The 25,951-nt window shown below is 39.9% G+C and overlaps 1 protein-coding gene across 1 annotated transcript in view; it reads right to left on the bottom strand.

The window, feature by feature from the left end:
* LOC133652949 (neurotensin receptor type 1-like) overlaps nucleotides 1–25,951 on the bottom strand; it is a 94,601-nt gene that overhangs the window by 20,451 nt on the left and 48,199 nt on the right. The window contains exon 2 of the mRNA XM_062051907.1: nucleotides 3,984–4,185. Within this exon, the coding sequence (XP_061907891.1) occupies nucleotides 3,984–4,185 (202 nt within the window). The remainder of the gene's footprint in view (nucleotides 1–3,983; nucleotides 4,186–25,951) is intronic.

Here is a 25,951-nt window from a genome sequence, read left to right as displayed (position 1 = left end):
ACACTGATACAAGTCTTGATCTAGACCTGGTTTCTACTGTTACAAGTCTTGATCTTCACCTGGTTTCAACTGGTATAAGTCTTTATCTTGAGCAAAACTCAACTTATATAAGTCTTAATCTTGACTTGGTTTCAACTGGTATAAGTCTTTATCTTGACCTAGTCTCAACTGTTACAAATCGTAATCTTGACCTGGTTTCAATTTTTATAAATCTTAATCTTGACCTCGTCTCAACTGATACAAATCTTAATCTTGACCTGGTTTCAACTTGTACATGTCTTGTGCTTGACCTGGTCTCAACTGGTACAAGTCTTGTTCTTGACCTAGTCTCAACTGGTACAAGTCTTGTTCTCGACCTGGTTTCAACTGGTACAAGTCTTGTTCTTGACCTGGTTTCAATTTTTATAAATCTTAATCTTGACCTCGTCTCAACTGATACAAATCTTAATCTTGACCTGGTTTCAACTTGTACATGTCTTGTTCTTGACCTAGTCTCAACTGGTACAAGGCTTGTTCTTGACCTGGTTTCAACTGATACAAGTCTTGATCTTGACCTAGTTTACACTGATACAAGTCTTGATCTTGACCTGGTTTCCACTGATACAAGTCTTGGTCTTGACCTGGTTTCAACTGGTATAAGTCTTTATCTTGAGCGAAACTCAACTGATGTAAGTCTTAATCTTGACTTGGTTTCAACTGGTATAAGTCTTTATCTTGATCTAGTCTCAACTGTTACAAATCTTAATCTTGACCTGGTTTCAATTTGTACATGTTTTGTTCTTGACCTGGTCTCAACTGGTACAAATCTTAATCTTGACCTGGTTTCAATTTGTACATGTTTTGTTCTTGACCTGGTCTCAACTGGTACAAGTATCTATCTTGACCTGGTCTCAACTGGTACAAGTCTTGTTCTTGACCTGGTTTCAACTGATACGAGTCTTGATCTTGACCTAGTTTACACTGATACAAGTCTTAATCTTGACCTGGTTTCCACTGTTACAAGTCTTGATCTTCACCTGGTTTCAACTGGTATAAGTCTTTATCTTGACTTGGTTTCAACTGGTATAAGTCTTTATCTTGACCTAGTCTCAACTGTTACAAATCTTAATCTTGACCTGGTTTCAATTTTTATAAATCCTAATCTTGACCTCGTCTCAACTGATACAAATCTTAATCTTGACCTGGTTTCAACTTGTACATGTCTTGTGCTTGACCTGGTCTCAACTGGTACAAGTCTCTATCTTGACCTAGTCTCAACTGGTACAAGTCTTGTTCTCGACCTGGTTTCAACTGGTACAAGTCTTGTTCTTGACCTGGTTTCAATTTTTATAAATCTTAATCTTGACCTCGTCTCAACTGATACAAATCTTAATCTTGACCTGGTTTCAACTTGTACATGTCTTGTTCTTGACCTAGTCTCATCTGGTACAAGTCTTGTTCTTGACCTGGTTTCAACTGATACAAGTCTTGATCTTGACCTAGTTTACACTGATACAAGTCTTGATCTTGACCTGGTTTCCACTGATACAAGTCTTGGTCTTGACCTGGTTTCAACTGGTATAAGTCTTTATCTTGAGCGAAACTCAACTGATATAAGTCTTAATCTTGACTTGGTTTCAACTGGTATAAGTTTTTATCTTGACCTAGTCTCAACTGTTACAAATCTTAATCTTGACCTGGTTTCAACTTGTATAAATCTTAATCTTGACCTCGTCTCAACTGATACAAATCTTAATCTTGACCTGGTTTCAATTTGTACATGTTTTGTTCTTGACCTGGTCTCAACTGGTACAAATCTTAATCTTGACCTGGTTTCAATTTGTACATGTTTTGTTCTTGACCTGGTCTCAACTGGTACAAGTCTCTATCTTGACCTAGTCTCAACTGGTACAAGCCTTGTTCTTGACCTGGTTTCAACTGATACAAGTCTTGATCTTGACCTAGTTTACACTGATACAAGTCTTAATCTTGACCTGGTTTCCACTGTTACAAGTCTTAATCTTCACCTGGTTTCAACTTGTACATGTCTTGTGCTTGACCTGGTCTCAACTGGTACAAGTCTCTATCTTGACCTAGTCTCAACTGGTACAAGTCTTGATCTTCACCTGGTTTCAACTGGTATAAGTCTTTATCTTGAGCAAAACTCAACTGATATAAATCTTAATCTTGACTTGGTTTCAACTTGTATAAGTCTTTATCTTGACCTAGTCTCAACTGTTACAAATCTTAATCTTGACCTGGTTTCAACTTGTACATGTCTTGTTCTTGACCTGGTCTCAACTGGTACAAGTCTCTATCTTGACCTAGTCTCAACTGGTACAAGTCTTGTTCTCGACCTGGTTTCAACTGGTACAAGTCTTGTTCTTGACCTGGTTTCAACTGATACAAGTCTTGATCTTGACCTAGTTTCCACTGATACAAGTCTTGAGCTTGACCTGGTTTCCACTGATACAAGTCGTGATCTTCACCTGGTTTCAACTGGTATAAGTCTTTATCTTGAGCAAAACTCAACTGATATAAGTCTTAATCTTGACTTCGTTTCAACTGGTATAAGTCTTTATCTTGACCTAGTCTCAACTGTTACAAATCTCAATCTTGACCTGGTTTCAACTGGTATAAATCTTTATCTTGACCTAGTCTCAACTGTTACAAATCTTAATCTTGACCTGGTTTCAACTTGTATAAATCTTAATCTTGACCTCGTCTCAACTGATACAAATCTTAATCATGACCTGGTTTCAATTTGTACATGTTTTGTTCTTGACCTGGTCTCAACTGGTACAAGTCTCTATCTTGACCTAGTCTCAACTGGTACAAGTCTTGTTCTTGACCTGGTTTCAACTGGTACAAGTCTTGTTCTTGACCTAGTTTCCACTGATACAAGTCTTGATCTTGACCTGGTTTCCACTGATACAAGTCTTGATCTTCACCTGGTTTCAACTGGTACATGTCTTGTTCTTGACCTGGTCTCAACTGGTACAAGTCTCTATCTTGACCTAGTCTCAACTGGTGCAAGTCTTGTTCTCGACCTGGTTTCAACTGGTACAAGTCTTGTTCTTGACCTGGTTTCAACTGATACAAGTCTTGATCTTGACCTAGTTTACACTGATACAAGTCTTGATCTTGACCTGGTTTCCACTGATACCAGTCTTGATCTTCACCTGGTTTCAACTGGTACATTTCTTGTTCTTGACCTGGTCTCAACTGGTACAAGTCTCTATCTTGACCTGGTCTCAACTGGTACAAGTCTCTATCTTGACCTAGTCTCAACTGGTACAAGTCTTATTCTTGACCTGGTTTCAACTGGTACAAGTCTTGTTCTTGACCTGGTTTCAACTGGTACAAGTCTTGTTCTTGACCTGGTTTCAACTCATACAAGTCTTGATTTTGACCTAGTTTACACTGATACAAGTCTTGATCTTGATCTGGTTTCGACTGATACAAGTCTTGATCTTCACCTGGTTTCAACTGGTACATGTCTTGTTCTTGACCTGGTCTCAACTGGTACAAGTCTCTATCTTGACCTAGTCTCAACTGGTACGAGTCTTGTTCTTGACCTGGTTTCAACTGGTACAAGTCTTGTTTTTGACCCGGTTTCAACTGGTACAAGTCTTGTTCTTGACCTGGTTTCAACTGATACAAGTCTTGATCTTGACCTAGTTTACACTGATACAAGTCTTGATCTTGACCTGGTTTCCACTGATACAAGTCTTGATCTTCGCCTGTTTTCAACTGGTACAAGTCTTGATCGTGACTTGGTTTTAACTGGTACAAGTCTTGATCTTCACCTGGTCTCTGCTTGTAAACATTTTTGACCTTGTTTCAGTTCCTTAAGGTTTTAACAAAATCATAATTTATTGTTAGAAGTCTTGGCCTTGACTTGACTTGTAGGTTTTGTGTCAACATACAAACTAAGAAACCAACTACTGGATATCAAGACAACCCCTCGACTAGAGTGTACAGTCTGAATTTAAGACACTTACGAAGAACAAGAACTCCGTGGCGAAGCGACTGAGCACGGTTGGGCTCCACCGACACATTGAGCATGGTGGGATTGCCGCCGACGATGCAGATGCGGTTGTCTTGCTCCGCCTCTCTGAACATTCTCAACAACTGATTGGCTATGACCCCGTTCAGGACAGAGATGACCACCATGGGCAGGACAAAGGACAGGAAGGCATTTATCTGTTTGGAGAGAGAAGACAGGAGGACCCCCAGGTTAGCGATATGAATGTTAAACATGAGTTTACTGTTTCATGGGAGCTCAGGTGTCCTTCGTAAAGGACTACATAGTCCTACTGTATTTTCAGATATTTCAAATAAGTATCACAATCGTGCATTGTTAGTTTGTTGTTCTTGATGGTGGAATTTAGACAGTTTAAGAGTACTTTTAGTAAGTGTGTGTCTGTAGCTTTAATGCTAATAAGCTGTGTTCGTCTCCAAGAAACACTATTGTGTACTTTATTCACGTTTCCATTATAATAGGTCATTATTACAGTATATCAAACATATGTACTTCTTAAGAGAATCAATTGGGACCAATTCGGTCCTGGAGTAAAAAAGTGTGGACATAATTACAAATATCCTTTTATACACCTTAAAATAGTACAATCAGTGAATTTAAAGTAATAATTTAAAAAAGTATATATATCTATAATATTCATATTGTACTGTGTACTGTATTTTACAGACTGTTATACAGTGTTTCCCACACATTCATGTATTTGTGGCGGCCCGCCACGAAAGAATTACGTCCGCCACAAAAAGATTTTTTTTAATTAAAAAAAAATGTGTTTTTGTCCTGTCCAGTTTCTCAGGCAAATCATATAGTTGATGTAGATGCCCATATAGGCTGTTCAGATTTACTTTACAAAAGAGAAGTGTAGAATACTTCTCTTGTTGCCTTATTTGTATTTGACCACTACTGTTTTCTGTTTATTTGTTACTGACTGTGGCAGGACACCTCTGCCTCTGTTTCACTTTATGTTGCTGGTAAATAATATGGTTGTAATAGTAGACTAAAGTAAAATTATTTAGTATGCACTAATTAAAGGGGCAGAGCTTTAAGAGACATTTTAGCTTTTATATTTTATAAGATATCTTTTTTGTAAGAACCACAATTAATAAATATATTTCAGTGAATAACTTATTGTTCAAATCTGTATATAAATATGTACATAAAGTGTTGTAATTATATTGTAAAATGGATGGATGGATGGATGGACGTTTAAAACAAAACTGTTATTATTAATTAGTAAGTATACATTTTTTGAGCCTTTTTAGAGAAAATCATATCATTGTAGTAAATTATGCAAATTACTCGATAATGTCATGGTGACCACGCCCATAGCCACGCCCCCACCGCTACAGGTATCTTGGCAGTTTATGGAAAACACTGCTATAGAGCACACCTAAGCTGCACCCACTAAATTTTAAATAATTACACCCCCCCATATATTAGCCGCACCGGACTATAAGACGCAGATACACGTTTTGAAATTAGTTATTTACACTAAGATATTGTAAATGTTTTTTTACATTAATTGTTTCCAAACGGTGTCTGTAACACGGCAGTAAAATGGCTGATCAAACAAAACAGAAGTCATCGTCATGGACCCGCTTGCTCTCCAATTAGCTAAACAGACTCAATAAGTCTACGGTAACGTCTTGTTGAATTTACGAAACTGAAACAATACGAACAATCCAATGGCATTCTAACACAGACACTCGTTGTCGTGTTATCACATTAGCTAATGCTAACGACACTAGCTTGATTGCACTACGACAACACGTGGACGGTTTAGCGAGTATGAATTGTTTTAGTTGTATTGTAAAACTTACAAACGTTGCTTGGAGTGATAAATGAAGAATCCATACGAGTAGAAACGCTACGGACGACTCGAAGACGGAACGGCACTTGTGCTTCCGGTTGAAATCACTAAACAGCAGGAAATACTGTAGACGTTCACACCGCAGCACCTGCAGTGAGCAAACTCGTCTAAAAGATGGCGCCATGGCAGAAACAATACCACATCTTTTCAGTGCCTGTTGAAAACTATTTGTTAAATCCAAAGTTAGCGAAATAAAATACATTAATTTTAGCTGCACCGTTTTAGAAGCCGCAGGGTTCAAAACGTAGGGAAAAAGTAGCGGTATATAGTCCAAAATATACGGTATATTGAATAATCGTAAATTTTATCATACAACTTTACATACTTTGATGACTTTTGCACTGAGCAGCCAGGCTGTTTCTTTACTTTGCAATAAATACATTCCATTTCCTATTCTAGGGTTGTCATCACACTTTCCCAACCTTTCATTTTAAAGTCATAATTGGAGACGTTTTCTGAGAGAGTTTAAAAAAGTTTATTGATTATATTACCATGTTGGGGGAGATCATGGAAGAACAATGTTCATAGGTAGGGATGTCCGATAATGGCTTTTTGCCGATATTCCGATATTGTCCAACTCTTAATTACTGATACGATATCAACCAATACCGATATATACAGTCATGGAATTAACACATTATTATGCCTAATTTGGGACAACCAGGTATGGTGAAGATAAGGTCCTTTTTAAAAAAAATTATAAAATAAAATAAGATAAATTAATTAAAAATATTGTCTTGAATAAAAAAGAAAGTAAAACAATATAAAAACAGTTACATAGAAACTAGTAATTAATGAAAATGAGTAAAATTAACTGTTAAAGGTTAGTACTATTAGTGGACCAGCAGCACGCACAATCATGCGTGCTTACGGACTGTATCCCTTGCAGACTGTATTGATATATATTGATATATAATGTAGGAACCAATAACAGAAAGAAACAACCCTTTTGTGTGAATGAGTGTAAATGGGGGAGGGAGGTTTTTTGGCTTCGTGTAGTAATTGTAAGTGTATCTTGTGTTTTGTATGTTGATTTAATAAAAAAAAACAAAAACAAAAACAAAAAAACAAAAAAAAAACCAGATACTGATAATAAAAAACGTGATACCGATATTTTCCGATATTACATTTTAAAGCATTTATCGGCTGATAATATCGGCAGGACATCTCTATTCATAGGTAATATATCAGGGAGGTTCCTTGCCTCCAAGACTGATTGAAGCTGAAAGGAAACAACACAAATGGACTAAAAGTAAAAAATAAATAAAACATTTTTAATGAACGACACTAATTGACTTGAAGTGCTTAAAAATAATATGGTTTTGATGCGTGTTCCTGGTGCATATTTGTGGCCACAGAAACCACTTCCTGTTATGCAGTCTTATAATAAAGACGTGTTTAGTAACGACAATATTGTGTTTCTTCAAACCGCCGCAACATCCCGGATTGACTTGCAGAAGCCCGAGTGGCTCAGACAAATGTTGAGCATCAGCATCGGGACAAATAAAATCAAAGGTTAGGACAGCTAAGGGTGACACTTTTCAGTTGCATGAGTTATGATACTTTTTATTACACATGCCACGCTTTCTCACACGTCCCAATTCCACAGGACTTCAACCCAGTTGATGAAGTGCCCATATCACATTTATCTAATTTAGCTTCTTGGCTCTGGAGATTTACAACTAACTGCTGCTGCTACAGCATCAATATTAGTATTAGTATGCAGCATCTAGTATCAGTATCCAGCATCAGTATCAGTATCAAACATCTATTATCACTGTCAAACGTCAGTATTAATATCCAGTATCTGTATTCAGCATCAGTATCCAATATCTAGTATCAGTATCCATCAGTAGCTAGTATCAGTATCAAGCGCCAGTATTAGTATCCAGTATCACCATCAAGCATCAGTATTAGTATCCAGTATCACTATCAATCGTCAGTATTAGTATCAGTATCTATATTCAGCATAAGAACTCGTATCCAGTATCAGTATTTGGAATCAGTATCAGTCTCTGACATCAGTATTTGTATCCATTATTCGTATTCAGCATTTGTATTGCGATCCAGTATCACTATCAAGCATCAGTATTAGTATCCAGTATAACGATCAAGCATCTGCATTAGTATCCAGTGTCACTTTCAAGCATCAGTATTATTATTCAGTATCACTATCAAAAATCTGTATTAGTATTCAATATCCCTATCAAGCATCAGTATCAATATGCAGTGTTACTATCAAGTGTCAGTATTAGTATCCAGTATCACTATTAAGCATCAGAATACGTATCCAATATCCTTACCAAGCATCAGTTTTGGTGTACAGGATCACTATCACGCAGCAGTATTAATATCCTGTATCATTATCAAGCATCAGTAGTAGTATCTCTTATTGCTATCAATCATCAGTATTAGTATACAGTGTCACTTTCAAGCATCAGTATTATTATTCAGTATCACTATCAAAAATCTGTATTAGTATTCAATATCCCTATCAAGCATCAGTATCAATATGCAGTGTTACTATCAAGTGTCAGTATTAGTATCCAGTATCACTATTAAGCATCAGAATACGTATCCAATATCCTTACCAAGCATCAGTTTTGGTGTACAGGATCACTATCACGCAGCAGTATTAATATCCTGTATCATTATCAAGCATCAGTAGTAGTATCTCTTATTGCTATCAATCATCAGTATTAGTATCCAGTGTCACTTTCAAGCATCTGTGTTAGTATTTAGTATCACTATCAATCATCTGTATTAGTATACAATATCCCTATCAAGCATCAGTATCAATATCCAGTATCACTATCGAGCATCAATATTAGTATCCGGTATCCCTATCAAGCATCAGAATTGGTATCCAGTATCACTATTAGGCATCTGTATTAGTATCCAGTATCCCTATCAAGAATCATTATTGGTATCCAGTATCAATATCACACATCTGTATTAGTATCCAGTATCCCTATCAAGAATCATTATTGGTATCCAGTATCAATATCACGCATCAGTATTAATATCCAGTGTCACTTTCAAGCATTAGTATTAGTGTTCAGTATTACTATCGATCATCCCTATCAATATCCAGTATCAGTATTAGTATCCAGTATCACTATCAAGCATCAGTATTAGTATCCAATATCCCTATCACGCATCAGTATTTGTATCCAGTATAACGATCAAGCATCTGTATTAGTATCCAGTGTCACTTTCAAGCATCAGTATTAGAATTTAGTATCACTATCAAGCATCTGTATTAGTATTCAATATCCCTATCAAGCATCAGTATCAATATGCAGTATTACTATCAAGTGTCAGTATTAGTATCCAGTATCACTATTAAACATCAGAATTAGTATCCATTATCCTTATCAAGCATCAGTTTTGGTATACAGGATCACTATCACACAGCAGTATTAATATCCTGTATCATTATCAAGCATCAGTAGTAGTATCTCTTATTGCTATCAATCATCAGTATTAGTATACAGTGTCACTTTCAAGCATCTGTGTTAGTATTCAGTATCACTATCAATCATCTGTATTAGTATAACATATCCCTATCAAGCATCAATATCAATATCCAGTATCACTATCGAGCATCACTATTAGTGTCCGGTATCACTATCAAGCATTAGAATTGGTATCCAGTATCACTATCAGGCATCAGTATTGGTATCCAGTATCACTATTAGGCATCTATTAGTATCCAGTATCCCTATCAAGAATCATTTTTGGTATCCAATATCAATATCACGCTTCAGTATTAATATCCAGTGCCACTATCAAGCATTTGTATTAGTGTTCAGTATTACTATCGAGCATCCCTATCAATATCCAGTATCAGTATTGGTATCCATTATCACATCGACGCATTATCAGTATCAAGCATCAGTAGTAGTATCACTATCAAGCATCAGTATTAGTATCCAGTATCATTATCAATCAAGCATCAGTGTTGGTATCCAGTATCACTATCAAGCATCAGTAGTAGTATCTAGTTTCACTGTTAAGCCTCAGTATTAGTATCCAGTATCACTATCAAGCATCAGTAGTAGTCTCACTATCAAGCATCAGTAGTAGTATCCAGTATCACTATCAAGCAGCAGTAGTGGTAGCCAGTGTCACTGACAAGCATCAGTAGTAGTATCACTATCAAGCATCAGTAGTAGTATCCAGTATCCCTATCAAGCATCAGTAGTTGTATCACTTTCAAGATTCAGTAGTAGTATCCAGTATCCCTATCAAGCATCAGTTGTGGTATCCAGTATCACTATCAAGCATCAGTAGTAGTATCCCTATCAAGCATCAGTAGTGGTATCCTGTATCACTATCAAGCATCAGTAGTAGTATCTAGTATCACTTTTGAGCATCAGTATTAGTATCCAGTATCACTATCAAGCATCAGTAGTGGTATTCAGTATCCCTATCAAGCATCATAATTGGTATCCAGTATCACTATCAAGCATCAGTAGTAGTATCACTATCAAGCATCAGTAGTAGTATCCTTTATCCCTATCAAGCATCAGTAGTCGTATCACTATCAAGAATCAGTAGTAGTATCCAGTATCCCTATCAAGCATCAGTAGTGGTATCCAGTATCAATAACAAGCATCAGTAGTAGTATCACTATCAAGCATCAGTAGTAGTATCTAGTATCACTATTAAGCATCAGTAGTAGTATCACTATCAAGCATCAGTAGTAGTATCCAGTATCCCTATCAAGCTTTAGTAGTGGTATCCAGTATCCCTATCAAGCATCAGTATTAGTACCCAGTATCACTATCAAGCATCAGTAGTATTATCACTATCAAGCATCAGTAGTAGTATCCAGTATCCCTATCAAGCATCAGTAGTCGTATCCCCATCAAGCATCAGTAGTAGTATCCAGTATCACTATCAAGCATCAGTAGTAGTATCCAGTATCACTATTAAGCATCAGTATTAGTATCCAGTATCACTATCAAACATCAGTAGTAGTATCTAGTATCACTATTAAGCATCAGTATTAGTGTCCAGTATCACTATCAAGCATCAGTAGTAGTATCCAGTATCACTATCAAGCATAAGTAGTAGTATCACTATCAAGCATCAGTAGCAGTATCCAGTACCCCTATCAAGCATCAATAGCCGTATCACCATCAAGCATCAGTAGTAGTATCCAGTATCACCATCAAGCATCAGTAGTAGTATCTAGTATCACTATTAAGCATCAGTATTAGTATCCTCTTCTCCCTCTTTGGCTGTCCATCGATTACGATGATGACGTTGCTCCAGTAATGGGTTATTGAGGGGGGTTTCGTATATGCCATTGCATGTGGCTGTGCAGGGTAATGCGCGACCCGCATGGTTTGCCACATGTGGGGCAGATGTAGTCCACGCTTGAGAGGGAGGCCCCCGCAGCGCGCTGATGTCGCTGTAAACATTGTTGTTTTCTCCTCTCAGTGGTCTGCTCCTGGAGATGAGCAATGCCGGCGTGACTGCAGTTGCGCCAGGTGTGGCGATCAGCAGCCAAGACTTCCAGTGCGGAAGGCTGGATAGCACAGCGCTTCAGGAGGGTTTTTATGTGGTCCTTGTAGCGTTTCCGCTGACCCCCAGGAGACCTACAGCCTTCCTGGAGTTGGCCGTAGAGGATCTGTCGGGGGAGCCTCTGGGCGGGCATGCGGATTACATGCCCCACCCAGCGCAGATGTCTTTGCGCAAGGAACACTTGGATGCTGGGTGTTTGGGTCCGGTCATAAATATCCACATGTGGGACTCTGTCCTCCCAGGTCAGACCCAGGATCCGTTGCAGGCAGCGGATGTGGTATCTCTCCAGGATTCTGACGTGCCTTTGGTAAGGGGTCCAGGCTTCCGAGCCGTATAGCAGTGCGGACAGACAAACTGCTTTGTAAACAGCTGCTTTGGTGGAAACTATCAGGTTTCTGTTCAGGAAGACCCTGGTTTTGAGCCTACCGAAGGCAGCAGACGCTAAACCAACACGGACCTGGATGTCATTATCGATGTTACAGGTGGGGGACAGGACACTTCCGAGGTAGGTGAAATGTGGAACGATGGTGAGCTGCTGACCATCAATGTTGAAGACAGGCACTTCTGACTGGTGGGTAGAGTGTTGCGCAATGATCTGTGTTTTTGAAATGTTGACCTTGAGTCCTAGGGCACTGTATGTGGATGAGACCACGTTAAGTGCACGTTGTAGAGATTCTGGCGTGTGGGCAAGGAGAGCACAATCGTCAGCATACTGAAGTTCTAGGATCTGTTGTTTTGTCATTTTAGTGAAGGCCTGGAGGCGCCGGATGTTGAAGAGACTGCCGTCCAGCCGGAACTGTATGTGGATGCCATCTGTGGTTCCCAGAGCTTTGTGTGTGAGGAGGGTGACTGCTGAGAGAAAGAGGTTGAATATGACAGGGGTTAGGACACATCCCTGCCTGACCCCGACTTTCACATTAAAAGAGGGGGATTGCTGGCCTCCAATGCGGACAGAGGCTCGCATTCCATCGTGTAGTTGTCTCAGGATGTTGAGGAACTTTGGCGGAATCCCCAGCCTTCCCAGTAAGTCCCAGAGGAGATTCCGGTTTACAGTGTCAAATGCCTTGGACGGGTCGATGAAGGCGATGTACAGATCCTGGTGGTGTTCCCGGCACTTTTCTTGTACCTGCCTGGCTACAAAGATCATGTCAGTAGTACTGCGATCTCTTCTGAATCCACACTGTGATTCAGGCAGGATGTTCTCAGAGATGTGAGTAACTAAACGAGAGAGCATGACCCGGGCAAGAACTTTCCCAGCAACCGAGAGCAGGGAAATTCCTCTGCTGTTTCCACAGTCGGCTTTGTCACCTTTCCTCTTAAAGATGGTTATTATAACAGCATCTTTCCATTCCTGGGGGATGGCTTCAGAGGACCAGATGGAATCAATCAATTGGTGAAGCCGGCGGGTGAGGAGATAGCCACCAAACTTCAGCACCTCAGCTGGGATACCGTCAGGGCCTGGGCTTTTGTTGTTTTTTAGGCCCTTGATGGCTTTTAGGACCTCAGCAAAGGTAGGCGGGGAGTCCAGGTGGTCGACAGGGGGAGTGGTTGGGAAATTGGTGAAAATGTCCTGGTCAGAGGGATTTTCGGAGTTAAGGAGAGTGTTGAAATGTTCAGCCCATCTATTTAGGATCTGGGGTGTGTCCTTATAGAGGGTGACTCCGTCTGCCGATCTGACTGGGGTTATGTTTTTTTCTCTGTGGACCATATATGGATTTGACGGCATCATAAAATCCATGGGAATTGTTTGTGTCAGCATAAAGTTGGATCTCGCTGGCTTTCTTGATCCACCAGTCATTTTCCATGGCTCTGAGGGTACGCTGGACTTCGGCTCTTATGGAGGAGAGTCGAGTCTTTAGTGTGATGGATTGTGGGTTGGCCAGGTAAGCAGCATGGGCTTTGTGTTTTGCCTGGAGAAGTTTGTGGATATCCGGTGCACTGTTGTCAAACCAGTCCTGATGTTTACGCCTGGTGTACCCAAGGGACTCCTCTGCTGCCTGATGGATGGCAGTTCTTAGGGAGTTCTAGCAGGTGTTGATGTCAGGGTCCAGGTGGGTATCAGGGATTGCAGACAAATGTTCTGCAAGCTGTGCTCTGAGCTGGTCTACAGAGTGCTTGGATTTGAGTGCTTCACAGTTGAGTCTCTTGTTTCGTGATGTTTTCTTCAGTTGGGGGCGGACTTCCATCTGAAATTTGGCTCTGATCATTCGATGGTCAGTCCAGCAGTCCGCTCCACGCATCGCTCTGGAGATTAGGACCTCCTTCCTGTCTCTACGACGGGTGATGATATAGTCGAGGAGGTGCCAATGTTTGGAGCGAGGATGTTGCCAGGAGGTCTTGAATTTATCCTTGAGCTGGAACAGGGTGTTGGTGATGATCAACTGATGTTCAGAGCAGAGTGTAAGGAGGCGAAGCCCATTATCATTAAGCCTACCAACCCCGTGCTGACCAAGTGTTCCGGTCCAGAGCCCACTGTCAGAGCCCACCCTCGCGTTAAAATCCCCGAGGAGTATGAGCTTGTCGGTGGGAGGCGTTTCCTCAATGGCGGAGTTTAGTGAGGCATAGAATGTGTCCTTGCTCTCAAGGTCTGCATCCAGGGTTGGGGCGTAGGCGCTGATAAGGGTGACATGGCGATTTTTGGTGAGTGGTACACGCCACGTCATGAGCCTTTCGCTTATACCCACTGGAGATTCTGGGATATTGTGAAGAAGGCTTGTCCTGGCGGCAAAACCCACTCCATGTAGACGACGGGAGCCTTCTGGATGACCCTTCCAGAAGAAAGTGTAGCCTTCTCCCGCCTCCGTAATTGAGTCTTCCCCATGTAAGCGGGTTTCGCTCAGGGCGGCTATGTCAATGCCGTATCGGTTTAGTTCATGCGCAACGAGTGCTGTTCTTCGCTGCGGGCGGCAGGAGAGATCACGCACATCCAAAAGTGTGCGGACGTTCCATGACGCTATTGTGAAGGGAATTTTGTTTGTCTTGTACGATTGTTTTCGACCGCATAAAGGGATGGCCCGGCAGCTGCGGTAGGCTGCCCGGGCGATGAGGAACAGACCATTTTTAGGCCACCTTTTCTAGGCCCTTCCCATTTCAGGGTGAGCAGAGCGGTGCTGCTCAGTCACGTGCGAAGCTGCCGGGGAGGCATGCTGTTCCATCCCATGCCACAGCGACCTTCACTCGCACGCCGCCTACGTGCAGGGTTGGGCTAGGTACTGCCAGTCACATCCTTGACCTGTACCAGCCACCCTTCCCCATCGCCGCAGGACTTGAGGGCGGGGCGGTTGGGGGTAGTGCTGAGGAGGAGCAAAACACCTGCGCAGTGAATTGATTTAAGTGGTGGTAGAAGTGCGCAATCTCTACCCGCACTGTTTTGTCTTGGCCCCATGTGGTGTCCTCCAGTGGCATGAAAAGCTCATGACGACCTTCTGCCGCATGGTGTTGCAGAGGACTGCCAGAGCACCGGTCTGTTGGTGACTGCCTAATCCGGGTCCTCGCCACAGATTTTTCGTTAGGGGTTTTCTCCCGTAGCCTATAACCAAGTGGTTAGCCAGTAGGCACTGGTCAATGAGGCAGAGACTTTTGAGGCGGTCTCTGCAAGCTATTTTAACCCATAGCTGGGACCCTGACAGGTACTACCACCCCGGGTCAGAGTGGACCTGGGAGTAATGATGACTGAGGGGTAACTCCACCTTCCCCAAAACTCCAGAACTCCCGAACTGAAGCCTAATCACCGGATGCAGTTTTGAGTCATACCCAGGACTGTGGTATCCAGTATCACTAACAAGCATCAGTAGTAGTATCACTATAAAGCATCAGTAGTAGTATCCAGTATCCCTATCAAGCATCAGTAGTAGTATCTAGTATCACTATTAAGCATCAGTAGCAGTATCCAGTACCCCTATCAAGCATCAATAGTCGTATCACCATCAAGCATCAGTAGTAGTATCCAGTATCACTATCAAGCATCAGTAGTAGTATCTAGTATCACTATTAAGCATCAGTATTAGTATCCAGTATCACTAACAAGCATCAGTAGTAGTATCACTATAAAGCATCAGTAGTAGTATCCAGTATCCCTATCAAGCATCAGTAGTAGTATCTAGTATCACTATTAAAAATCAGTAGCAGTATCCAGTACCCCTATCAAGCATCAATAGTCGTATCACCATCAAGCATCAGTAGTAGTATCCAGTATCACTATCGAGCATCAGTAGTAGTATCTAGTATCACTATTAAGCATCAGTATTAGTATCCAGTATCACTATCAAGCATCAGTAGTAGTATCACTATCAAGCATCCGTAGTAGTATCCAGTATCACTATCAAGCATCAGTAGTAGTATCCAGTATCCCTATCAAGCATCAGTAGTTGTATCCAGTATTACTAACAAGCATCAGTAGTAGTATTACTATCAAGCATCAGTAGTAGTATCACCATCAAACATCAGTAGTAGTATCCGGTATCACTATCAAGCATCAGTAATAGTATGTATTATCACTATTAAGTATCAGTATTAGTATCCAGTACCACTAACAAGCATCAGTAGTAGTATCAATATCAAGCATCAGTAGTAGTATCCAGTATCCCTATCAAGCATCAGTAGTGGTATCACTATCAAAAATCAGTAGTAGTATCCAGTATCCCTATCAAGCATCAGTAGTGGTATCCAGTATCACTATCAAGCATCAGTCTAATAAAGGAGACAGGTGATTAGATAACAAGGCCCAGCTGGGCAATCTACTCACCTGCCACTGTCTTTGAGGCCGGTCATTGCACACTCCGCTCTGCGGCAGGCCCGCAGGCCACGCCCCCCTCCACAATATGCAATCGCATGCAGTACATGATTTTTTAATGTCAAAAGGGAAAGAACAAATCTATTTAGTAAGAGAAGATGAAGCATTTTATTAACGCATATTATTTTCAGGCTTTCGCCGGCCACTTGAAGTAAGCCCCCCCCCCCCCCCCCCGGGGGGGGGCCTTGAGTTTGACACCTGTGTTGTCGAGGCTGCATCACTTTTAGCTTTTCATTCTGTAGCCATAAAGCAAGGACAGCACAGTGGCAGGGCGGTGGAAAGACACACGATGTATGCAAGCCTGACCATTTAGGAAATGCAATCAATGCCCATGAATATTTATTTTTCAGCTTATTTGTCAATAATGAAAGCAGCGCCTGGTTATTGGCTCTCCATTTTTGAATGTATTTCATCTGATCCAACATGGCCGCGCAGGACGCTGATCACACATACAAGTCTTTGATTATAATTGCCCTGCATGTTTACCCTGATGGTTCCTCATTACAACCGTTGGGTGTGGATATACTGTAGATCTCAGGTGTCGAACTCAAGGCCCCCGTGGGCCTTTAATGTTTTACGTGGCCCGCCAAAGCCTGGAAATAATGTGCGTCAATAAAGCACTTCATCTTTCTGACATAAATTGGTTTCTTCTTTCAATATTACCAGAAAAACTGCATGTCCTTTAACGGTATTACCTGTTAATGCAACAAACATGCACTATATTGCCAAATGTATTTGGCCACCTGCCTTGACTCACATATGAACTTGAAGTGCCATCCCATTCCTAACCCATAGGGTTCAATATTGATGTCGGTCCACCTTTTGCAGCTATTACAGCTTCAACTCTTCTGGGAAGGCTGTCCACAAGGTTGCGAAGTGTTTTTATAGGAATTTTCCACCATTCTTCCAAAAGCTTCCAAAAGTTGGTAGAGAAGGCCTGGCTCTCAGTCTCCGTTCTAATTCATCCCAAACGTGTTCTATTGGATTCAGGTCAGGACTCTGTGCAGGCCAGTCAAGTTCACCCATAGGGTTCAATATTGATGTCGGTCCACCTTTTGCAGCTATTACAGCTTCAACTCTTCTGGGAAGGCTGTCCACAAGGTTGCGAAGTGTTATAATAGGAATTTTCCACCATTCTTCCAAAAGCTTCCAAAAGTTGGTCGAGAAGGCCTGGCTCTCAGTCTCCGTTCTAATTCATCCCAAACGTGTTCTATTGGGTTCAGGTCAGGACTCTGTGCAGGCCAGTCAAGTTCACCCATAGGGTTCAATATTTATGTCAATCCACCTTTTGCAGCTATTACAGCTTCAACTCTTCTGGGAAGGCTGTCCACAAGGTTGCAGAGTGTGTTTATAGGAATTTTCGACCATTCTTCCAAAAGTTTCCAAAAGTTGGTAGAGAAGGCCTGGCTCTCAGTCTCCGTTCTAATTCATCCCAAACGTGTTCTATTGGGTTCAGGTCAGGACTCTGTGCAGGCCAGTCAAGTTCACCCATAGGGTTCAATATTGATGTCGATCCACCTTTTGCAGCTATTACAGCTTCAACTCTTCTGGGAAGGCTGTCCACAAGGTTGCAGAGTGTGTTTATAGGAATTTTCGACCATTCTTCCAAAAGTTTCCAAAAGTTGGTAGAGAAGGCCTGGCTCTCAGTCTCCGTTCTAATTCATCCCAAACGTGTTCTATTGGGTTCAGGTCAGGACTCTGTGCAGGCCAGTCAAGTTCACCCATAGGGTTCAATATTGATGTCGGTCCACCTTTTGCAGCTATTACAGCTTCAACTCTTCTGGGAAGGCTGTCCACAAGGTTGCGGAGTGTCTTTATAGGAATTTTACACCATTCTTCCAAAAGTTGGTAGAGAAGGCCTGGCTCTCAGTCTCCGTTCTAATTCATCCCAAACGTGTTCTATTGGGTTCAGGTCAGGACTCTGTGCAGGCCAGTCAAGTACACCCAAAAGGGTTCAATATTGATGTCGGTCCACCTTTTGCAGCTAGTACAGCTTCAACTCTTCTGGGAAGGCTGTCCACAAGGTTGCGGAGTGTGTTTATAGGAATTTTCCACCATTCTTCCAAAAGCTTCCAAAAGTTGGTAGAGAAGGCCTGGCTCTCAGTCTCCGTTCTAATTCATCCCAAAGGTGTTCTATTGGGTTCAGGTCAGGACTCTGTGCAGGCCAGTCAAGTTCACCTATAGGGTTCAATATTGATGTCAATCCACCTTTTGCAGCTATTACAGCTTCAACTCTTCTGGGAAGGCTGTCCACAAGGTTGCGGAGTGTCTTTATAGGAATTTTCGACCATTCTTCCAAAAGATGGTAGAGAAGGCCTGGCTCTCAGTCTCCGTTCTAATTCATCCCAAAGGTGTTCTATTGGGTTCAGGTCAGGACTCTGTGCAGGCCAGTCAAGTTCACCCATAGGGTTCAATATTGATGTCGGTCCACCTTTTGCAGCTATTACAGCTTCAACTCTTCTGGGAAGGCTGTCCACAAGGTTGCGGAGTGTCTTTATAGGAATTTTACACCATTCTTCCAAAAGTTGGTAGAGAAGGCCTGGCTCTCAGTCTCCGTTCTAATTCATCCCAAAAGTGTTCTATTGGGTTCAGGTCAGGACTCTGTGCAGGCCAGTCAAGTTCACCCATAGGGTTCAATATTGATGTCGATCCACCTTTTGCAGCTAGTACAGCTTCAACTCTTCTGGGAAGGCTGTCCACAAGGTTGCGGAGTGTGTTTATAGGAATTTTCCACCATTCTTCCAAAAGCTTCCAAAAGTTGGTAGAGAAGGCCTGGCTCTCAGTCTCCGTTCTAATTCATCCCAAAAGTGTTCTATTGGGTTCAGGTCAGGACTCTGTGCAGGCCAGTCAAGTTCACCCATAGGGTTCAATATTGATGTCGATCCACCTTTTGCAGCTATTACAGCTGTCTCCATACCAATGTCTTGGTACCGGCACCGGTATTTCAATACTTTTCGATACTTTTTTCGAAATAGGAATCAGAAGAATATTTAAAATATAATGTTATGAATAAATGAATTACTACAAAGTAGGGTGGTGTAGATACCAATATTTTGGTACCCTTAGCAAAATGTATTTCGATACCTTTCGATACTTTTCTAAATAAAGGGGGACCACAAAAAAATGGCATAATTGGCTTTATTTTAACAAAAAAAAAGTATTATTGAAAAAAAAAATGGCATAATTGGCTTTATTTTAACAAAAAAAAAGTATTATTGAAAAAAAAAATGGCATAATTGGCTTTATTTTAACAAAAAAAAAATATTATTGCAAGTTTGTCCTTAAATAAAATAGTGAACATACTAGACAACTTGTCTTTTAGTAGTAAGTAATCAAACAAAGGCTCCTAATTAGTCTGCTGACGTATGCAGTAACATATTGTGTCATTTATCACTCTAATATGTTGTCAACATTATGAGGGACAAACTGTAAAAATTGATTATTAATCTACTTGTTCATTTACTGTTAATATCTGCTTATTTTCTGTTTTAACATGTTCTATCTACACTTCTGTTAAAATGTAATAATCACTTATTCTTCTCTTCTCTGATACTTTACATTCATTTTGGATGATACCACACATTTAGGTATCGATCCGATACCAAGTAGTTACAGGATCATACATTTAAAGTCCTCATGTGTCCAGGGACGTATTTCCTGAGTTTATAAACATAATCTACTTTTTTTTTTTAATTAAAAAAGATTTTGTGATGCTAAAAAAAATATCGATATAATTATAGTAGTATCGACTAGATACGCTCCTGTACTTGGTATCATTACAGTGGATGTCAGGTGTAGGTCCACCCATGGCGTTTGTTTACATTGTGACACCGGTGAGCTATTGTATCCTCCTACGGTGTGTAGTGAAGCATGTTTGGCTATTCCTCGTCCTCCAGTGATAATGATACTTGTAAGAAACGTACTTTATTTGTCGCCATGGAGGCGAGGATTAGTGATTTAGAAGTAGCTAAAACACTGTGGATGGACATTAGCTGCTAGCTGAGGGTGTTTCAGTGTTATAACTTCACCTTTGTCTTTACTTTTTAAGCCAAAATGCGGCCGTTCTCCCTTTTCCGTCTACACACTGTCTGCTTGTAAGTACTCTGTGACTGTGCGCTGCCGAACATGCTCCTCTGCTCGTAAAAACAGCAATGTCACGATGTACCGTCATGCCTGTAAAAAAAAAAAAAAAAAAAAATGGCGAACCGGTTCTTTTCAAACAGAGTATAGTACCGTTTTTGATTCATTAGTACCGTGATACTATACTAGTACTGGTATACCGTACAACCCTAGTCCCCAATATCGGCCATAACTGTGATTTGACCCTCAAATTGACGCCCCTGCTTATTATGTACTCAATGTACAAACGTACACGGCAGCAACACTCTTCATGACAATGTGCTTTCGCCGTGGATCACAACTCAAGAGGGGATAGCGACACTTCGCGTTGGCTCGGCGCAAACACACCTCTCCTTTAGGTGTCTGCACGCGGGTGTGGGAATATCGTCTTTAAAGTGTCGCACGGATGATTCCGTGGCGTGAAGCTCGTTTTTATTCCGTTACGGGTGTTTGTGACCGAGCATGTTCGACACACACACCCACACACACACATACTGTTTTGATCATCACTTGTGGGGACCACCCTTTCTACAGGTTGTGGAGGCATTAAAAAAAAAAGAGGTAAAATGGCCGTAAATCTCTGGATTGATGAAGTAATGTGCTGATCATTCTTACTGGGGACCCTGGGGAAAAAGAGTTAATATGGTTCATGGGGACCAAATTTAAATAATTTTGCATAATGCACACAAATTTGTACGTGACTACTGAAGACCATTTATACAAATAAAAAATAAAAATAAAATAAAAATAAAAATAAAAAAATAAAATAAAATGAAATATGACATGATCCTCAGAATACAGCACTACAGCTGTCCTCTTATAGGTCGTTTCACCACTTAAATGTCAAAGCAAATCCTGCATCTTCTGTGACATTACGGAAAACTGCTATTTAGCAGTAATGAAGTTGTCTGCAACTCCAACTACCATATATAGAAGGATGGACAATTCTGAATGTGAATCATACTTTAAGGTAATAATAGCTAAAATTATGCACAAAGCAAACTATAACCTGCTACCCAAGAATATACAACAATTCTTCTCAACAAAAGAGGAGAAATATAATCTTAGAGAAAAATGTAATTTAAAACATTTGTACGCACGTACAACACTTAAGACCTTCAGTATGTGGAATTAAATTATGGAATGGATTAAGCAAAGCAATCAAACAATGTACTAATATGATCCACTTCAAGAAACTCTTCAAACTTAAAGTGTTTACAAAGTACAAAGAAGAACCATGACAAACATTTTCAATTCATTTCATCCATTCATTCATTCATTCTTAAAGTAAACTTACTTATCTCATCATATTAAATATGACATTCTTCACCAATTATTATTATTAAATTCTTACTATTATTTATTTATTTATTTATTTTTATTGTGATTACATATGGAGTTTATTGTGAAAAAATTGAGAACAGGAAGTGAATAAAAAAAAGTTTCAGCAACTGTTATGTAAAGAAAAGGGGTAGGATTAAATAAGCTCTGCTTCTTCCTACTCCTTTTCGAACATGTTGAAAAGAGAAACTGGAAATTGTGATGTATCATGTTGTATGCTTGCATGTTCGAAATAAACTCAAACTCTAACTCTAACTCAATAATGTTTTATGATCATGCTGTATGAAAGTGTCATCCTAAGGAACACTAAAGCAGATTTTGTTTTTGGAAAAATATATTAGTTTTAACTAAGGATGGACACCATACAGAATCACAGTACTATGAATGGTTAAACCTTTTTAAATGATGTCAATCATTTAAAAAGGTTTAACCATTCATAGTACTGTGATTCTGTATGGTGTCCATCCTTATTAACTGCGGACCGGTCAACGCTTGAAAATTTGTCCCACGGACCATGGGGGGAATAGGGGTGGTGGTATTTATTTATTTTTTTTTTTTTGTAATTTTATTTTATTTTTATTTTTTTTTTGTCATAAAAAAATACAATCATGTGGAGGGGTATGGTATTTATTAGATTTTTTTTTTTTTTGTCATTTGATTTTATTTATTAATTTTTTTTGTCATAAAAAAATACAATCATGTGTGCTTACGGACTGTATCCCTGCAGACTGTATTGATCTATATTGATATATAATGTAGGAACCTGAAATATTAATAACAGAAAGAAACAACCCAAGAAACAAAAATAGTTTTTTTCTTTTTAATATATTAGTTTTAACTAAGGGTGGACACCATACAGAATCACAGTACTATGAATGGTTAAACCTTTTTAAATGATGTCAATCATTTAAAAAGGTTTAACCATTCATAGTACTGTGATTCTTTTTAAATGATGTCAATCATTTAAAAAGGTTTAACCATTCATAGTACTGTGATTCTGTATGGTGTCCACCCTTAGTTAAAACTAATATATTAAAAAGAAAAAAACTATTTTTGTTTTGTTTTTCTGTTTTAATTAAATCAACATAAAAAACACAAGATACACTTGCAATTAGTGCACCAACCCCAAAACCTCCCTCCCCCCATTTACACTCATTCACACTCATTCACACAAAAGGGTTGTTTCTTTCTGTTATTAATATTTCAGGTTCCTACATTATATATCAATATAGATCAATACAGTCTGCAGGGATACAGTCCGTAAGCACACATGATTGTATTTTTTTATGACCAAAAAAATCAATAAATAAAATCAAATGACAAAAAAAAAAAAAAATCTAATAAATACCATACCCCTCCACATGATTGTATTTTTTTATGACAAAAAAAATAAATAAATAAAATAAAATTACAAAAAAATAAATAAATAAATAAATACCACCACCCCTATTGGGACAAATTTTCAAGCGTTGACCGGTCCGCAGTTACAAAAAGGTTGGGGACCACTGCTTTAGGGGACCTGTTTTTTTGGTCCCCATACCGTCAGAGGTCCCCTAAAGGTGACTGTGTAAACAGAGCGATGTCACACACACACACACACACACACACACACACACACACACACACACACACACACACACACACACACACACACACACACACACACACACACACACACACACACACACACACACACACACACACACACACACACACACACACACACACACAAACACACACACACAGACCCTAAAGACACAACACTCACTCCTATTGTGGCCAAAATGATGTTTTATCGTAAGTTCAATCAATCAATCAATCAATCAATCAATCAATCAATGTTTATTTATATAGCCCTGAATCACAAGTGTCTCAAAGGGCTGCACAAGCCACAACGACATCCTCGGTACAGAGCCCACATAGTTAAATATTTTTGTCTCAGAATTTTTCATTGGATGTTTATTGTAAATATCTGTTTACGCCGGGGGGTTCGCTGCCCTAGTAGCTCCTTGGAGCTTTTTAAAAAATGTTTAATAATTACAGATGTCCGATAATGGCTTTTTTGCCGATATCCAATATTGTCCAACTCTTAATTACCGATTCCGATATCAACCGATGCCGATATATACAGTCGTGGAATTAACACATTATTATGCCTAATTTTGTTGTGATGCCCCGCTGCATGCATTAAACAATGTAACAAGGTTTTCCAAAATAAATCAACTCAAGTTATGGAAAAAAAAATGCCAACATGGCACTGCCATATTTATTATTGAAGTCACAAAGTGCATTGTTTTTTTTTAACATGCCTCAAAACAGCGGCTTGGAATTTGGGACATGCTCTCCCGGGGTAGGGAGCAGCGGGGGGGTGTATATTGTAGCGTCCTGGAAGAGTTAGTGCTGCAAGGGGTTCTGGGTATTTGTTCTGTTGTGTTTATGTTGTGTTACGGTGAGGATGTTCTCCCGAAATGTGTGTGTCATTCTTGTTTGGTGTGGGTTCACAGTGTGGCGCATATTTGTAACAGTGTTAAAGTTGTTTATACGGCCACCCTCAGTGTGACCTGTATGGCTGTTGACCAAGTATGCTTTGCATTCTCTTGTGTGTGAGGAAAAAGCCGTAGATATTATGTGATTGGGCCGGGAACACAAAGGCAGTGCCTTTAAGGTTTATTGGCGCTTTGTAAGTCATACGTTTTACTTTTTGAAACCGATACAGATAATTTCCAAACCGATACCGATAATTTCCGATATTATATTTTAAAGCATCTCTAGTAATAATGGAAAAACGATGTTTTTTGTTTTAATATGGTTTCTGTAGGAGGACAAACACGACACAAACCTTCCTAATTGTTAGAACTACCACTGTTTAATATGTTTGTGTGTATGCTTCACTAATGACACTATTTGGCGTGTGCCATCTTGTCCTAATTTCGGCGGTCCTTGAACTCACCGTAGTCGCACGGACAGTGACACAGCAGCTTGTTTACACGTACAACTTTTTCGTGTTTCATGCCACTCCTTCTCTGTCTCATTTTGTCCACCAAACATTTTATGCCGTGCGTGAATGCACAAAATGTGAGCTTTGTTATTGAATTGCTGGTGTGCTAATCAGGCATATTTGGTCGGTGCACGACTGCAAGCTATTCGACGCTAACATGCTAAATAGGCTAGCTGTATTGCATCATTATGCCTCGTTTGTAGGTATATTTGAGCTCCTTTATTTTCCTTTACGTATGTCCTCTGTGTATTTAATCTACATTTGCATGTCTCAGGACACATTATCTGTATGTAATATTGGCTGCATTTCTGATAGTTGTTTGTGTGCCATGTTTTTCCAGACGCAAACATTCATTTACATGAATTCAGTGTCCAAAAATAGTTAAAAAAAATAATCCGTCCATCTCTGTCTCATTTTTTTATTTAATTAGATGACGGAACATGAAACTCGTGGCGCTCCTTTAATGAGCCCGCGCTCCGAGTGTTGCGGAAGGAGGCTTGTCGTACGTCCCGATCGCTGCAGCAGTGAAAACAAACAAAACGGGACCGGGAAGACGCTAGTTAGGAAGGACAAAAACTGGATTTCCCCGCAAAAATGTGCGGTTTTGACAGGCAGACCAGAGAGGAATCCTCACAAGAAGTCAAATAAATTCCCTGTTGGATATCAAAACATATTCGGGGGAAATTTCGGACAATGAAAGTCATTCTTATTCTTGTATGAATTAATTAATTAATAAAAAATAGGGCTACAGCAAAAATAGAGCTTTTCTAATGCAGGGCTAAGGTGCTTGTGCTTGAGCAGTGGTTATTAATAACTACTTCCTAAATGTTTTATTCACAAAACCCAAAACCAGTGAAGTTGGCACGTTGTGTAATTTCGTTAATAAAAACAGAATACAATGATTTGTAAATCCTTTTCAACTTATATTCAATTGAATAGACCGCAAAGACGAAATATTTAATGTTCGAATTGAGAAACACCTTTTTTTTTTTGCAAATAATCATTAAAGTGGAATTTAATGGCAGCAACACATTGCAAAAAAGTTGTCACAGGGACATTTTTACCACTGTGTTACATGGCCTTTCCTTTTAACAACACTCAGTAAACGTTTGGGAACTGAGGAGATCAATTTTTGAAGCTTCTCAGGTGGAATTCTTTCCCATTCTTGCTTGATGTACAGCTTAAGTTGTTCAACAGTCCGGGGGTCTCCTTTGTGGTATTTTAGGCTTCATAATGCGCCACACATTTTCAATGGGAGACAGGTCTGGACTACAG

The sequence above is a fragment of the Entelurus aequoreus genome, linkage group LG07 (assembly GCF_033978785.1).
Source record: "Entelurus aequoreus isolate RoL-2023_Sb linkage group LG07, RoL_Eaeq_v1.1, whole genome shotgun sequence".
Taxonomy (NCBI): Eukaryota; Metazoa; Chordata; class Actinopteri; order Syngnathiformes; family Syngnathidae; genus Entelurus; species Entelurus aequoreus.
The sequence above is the reverse complement of the archived record's forward strand: the minus strand, read 5'-3'. Positions and strand labels throughout refer to the sequence as shown.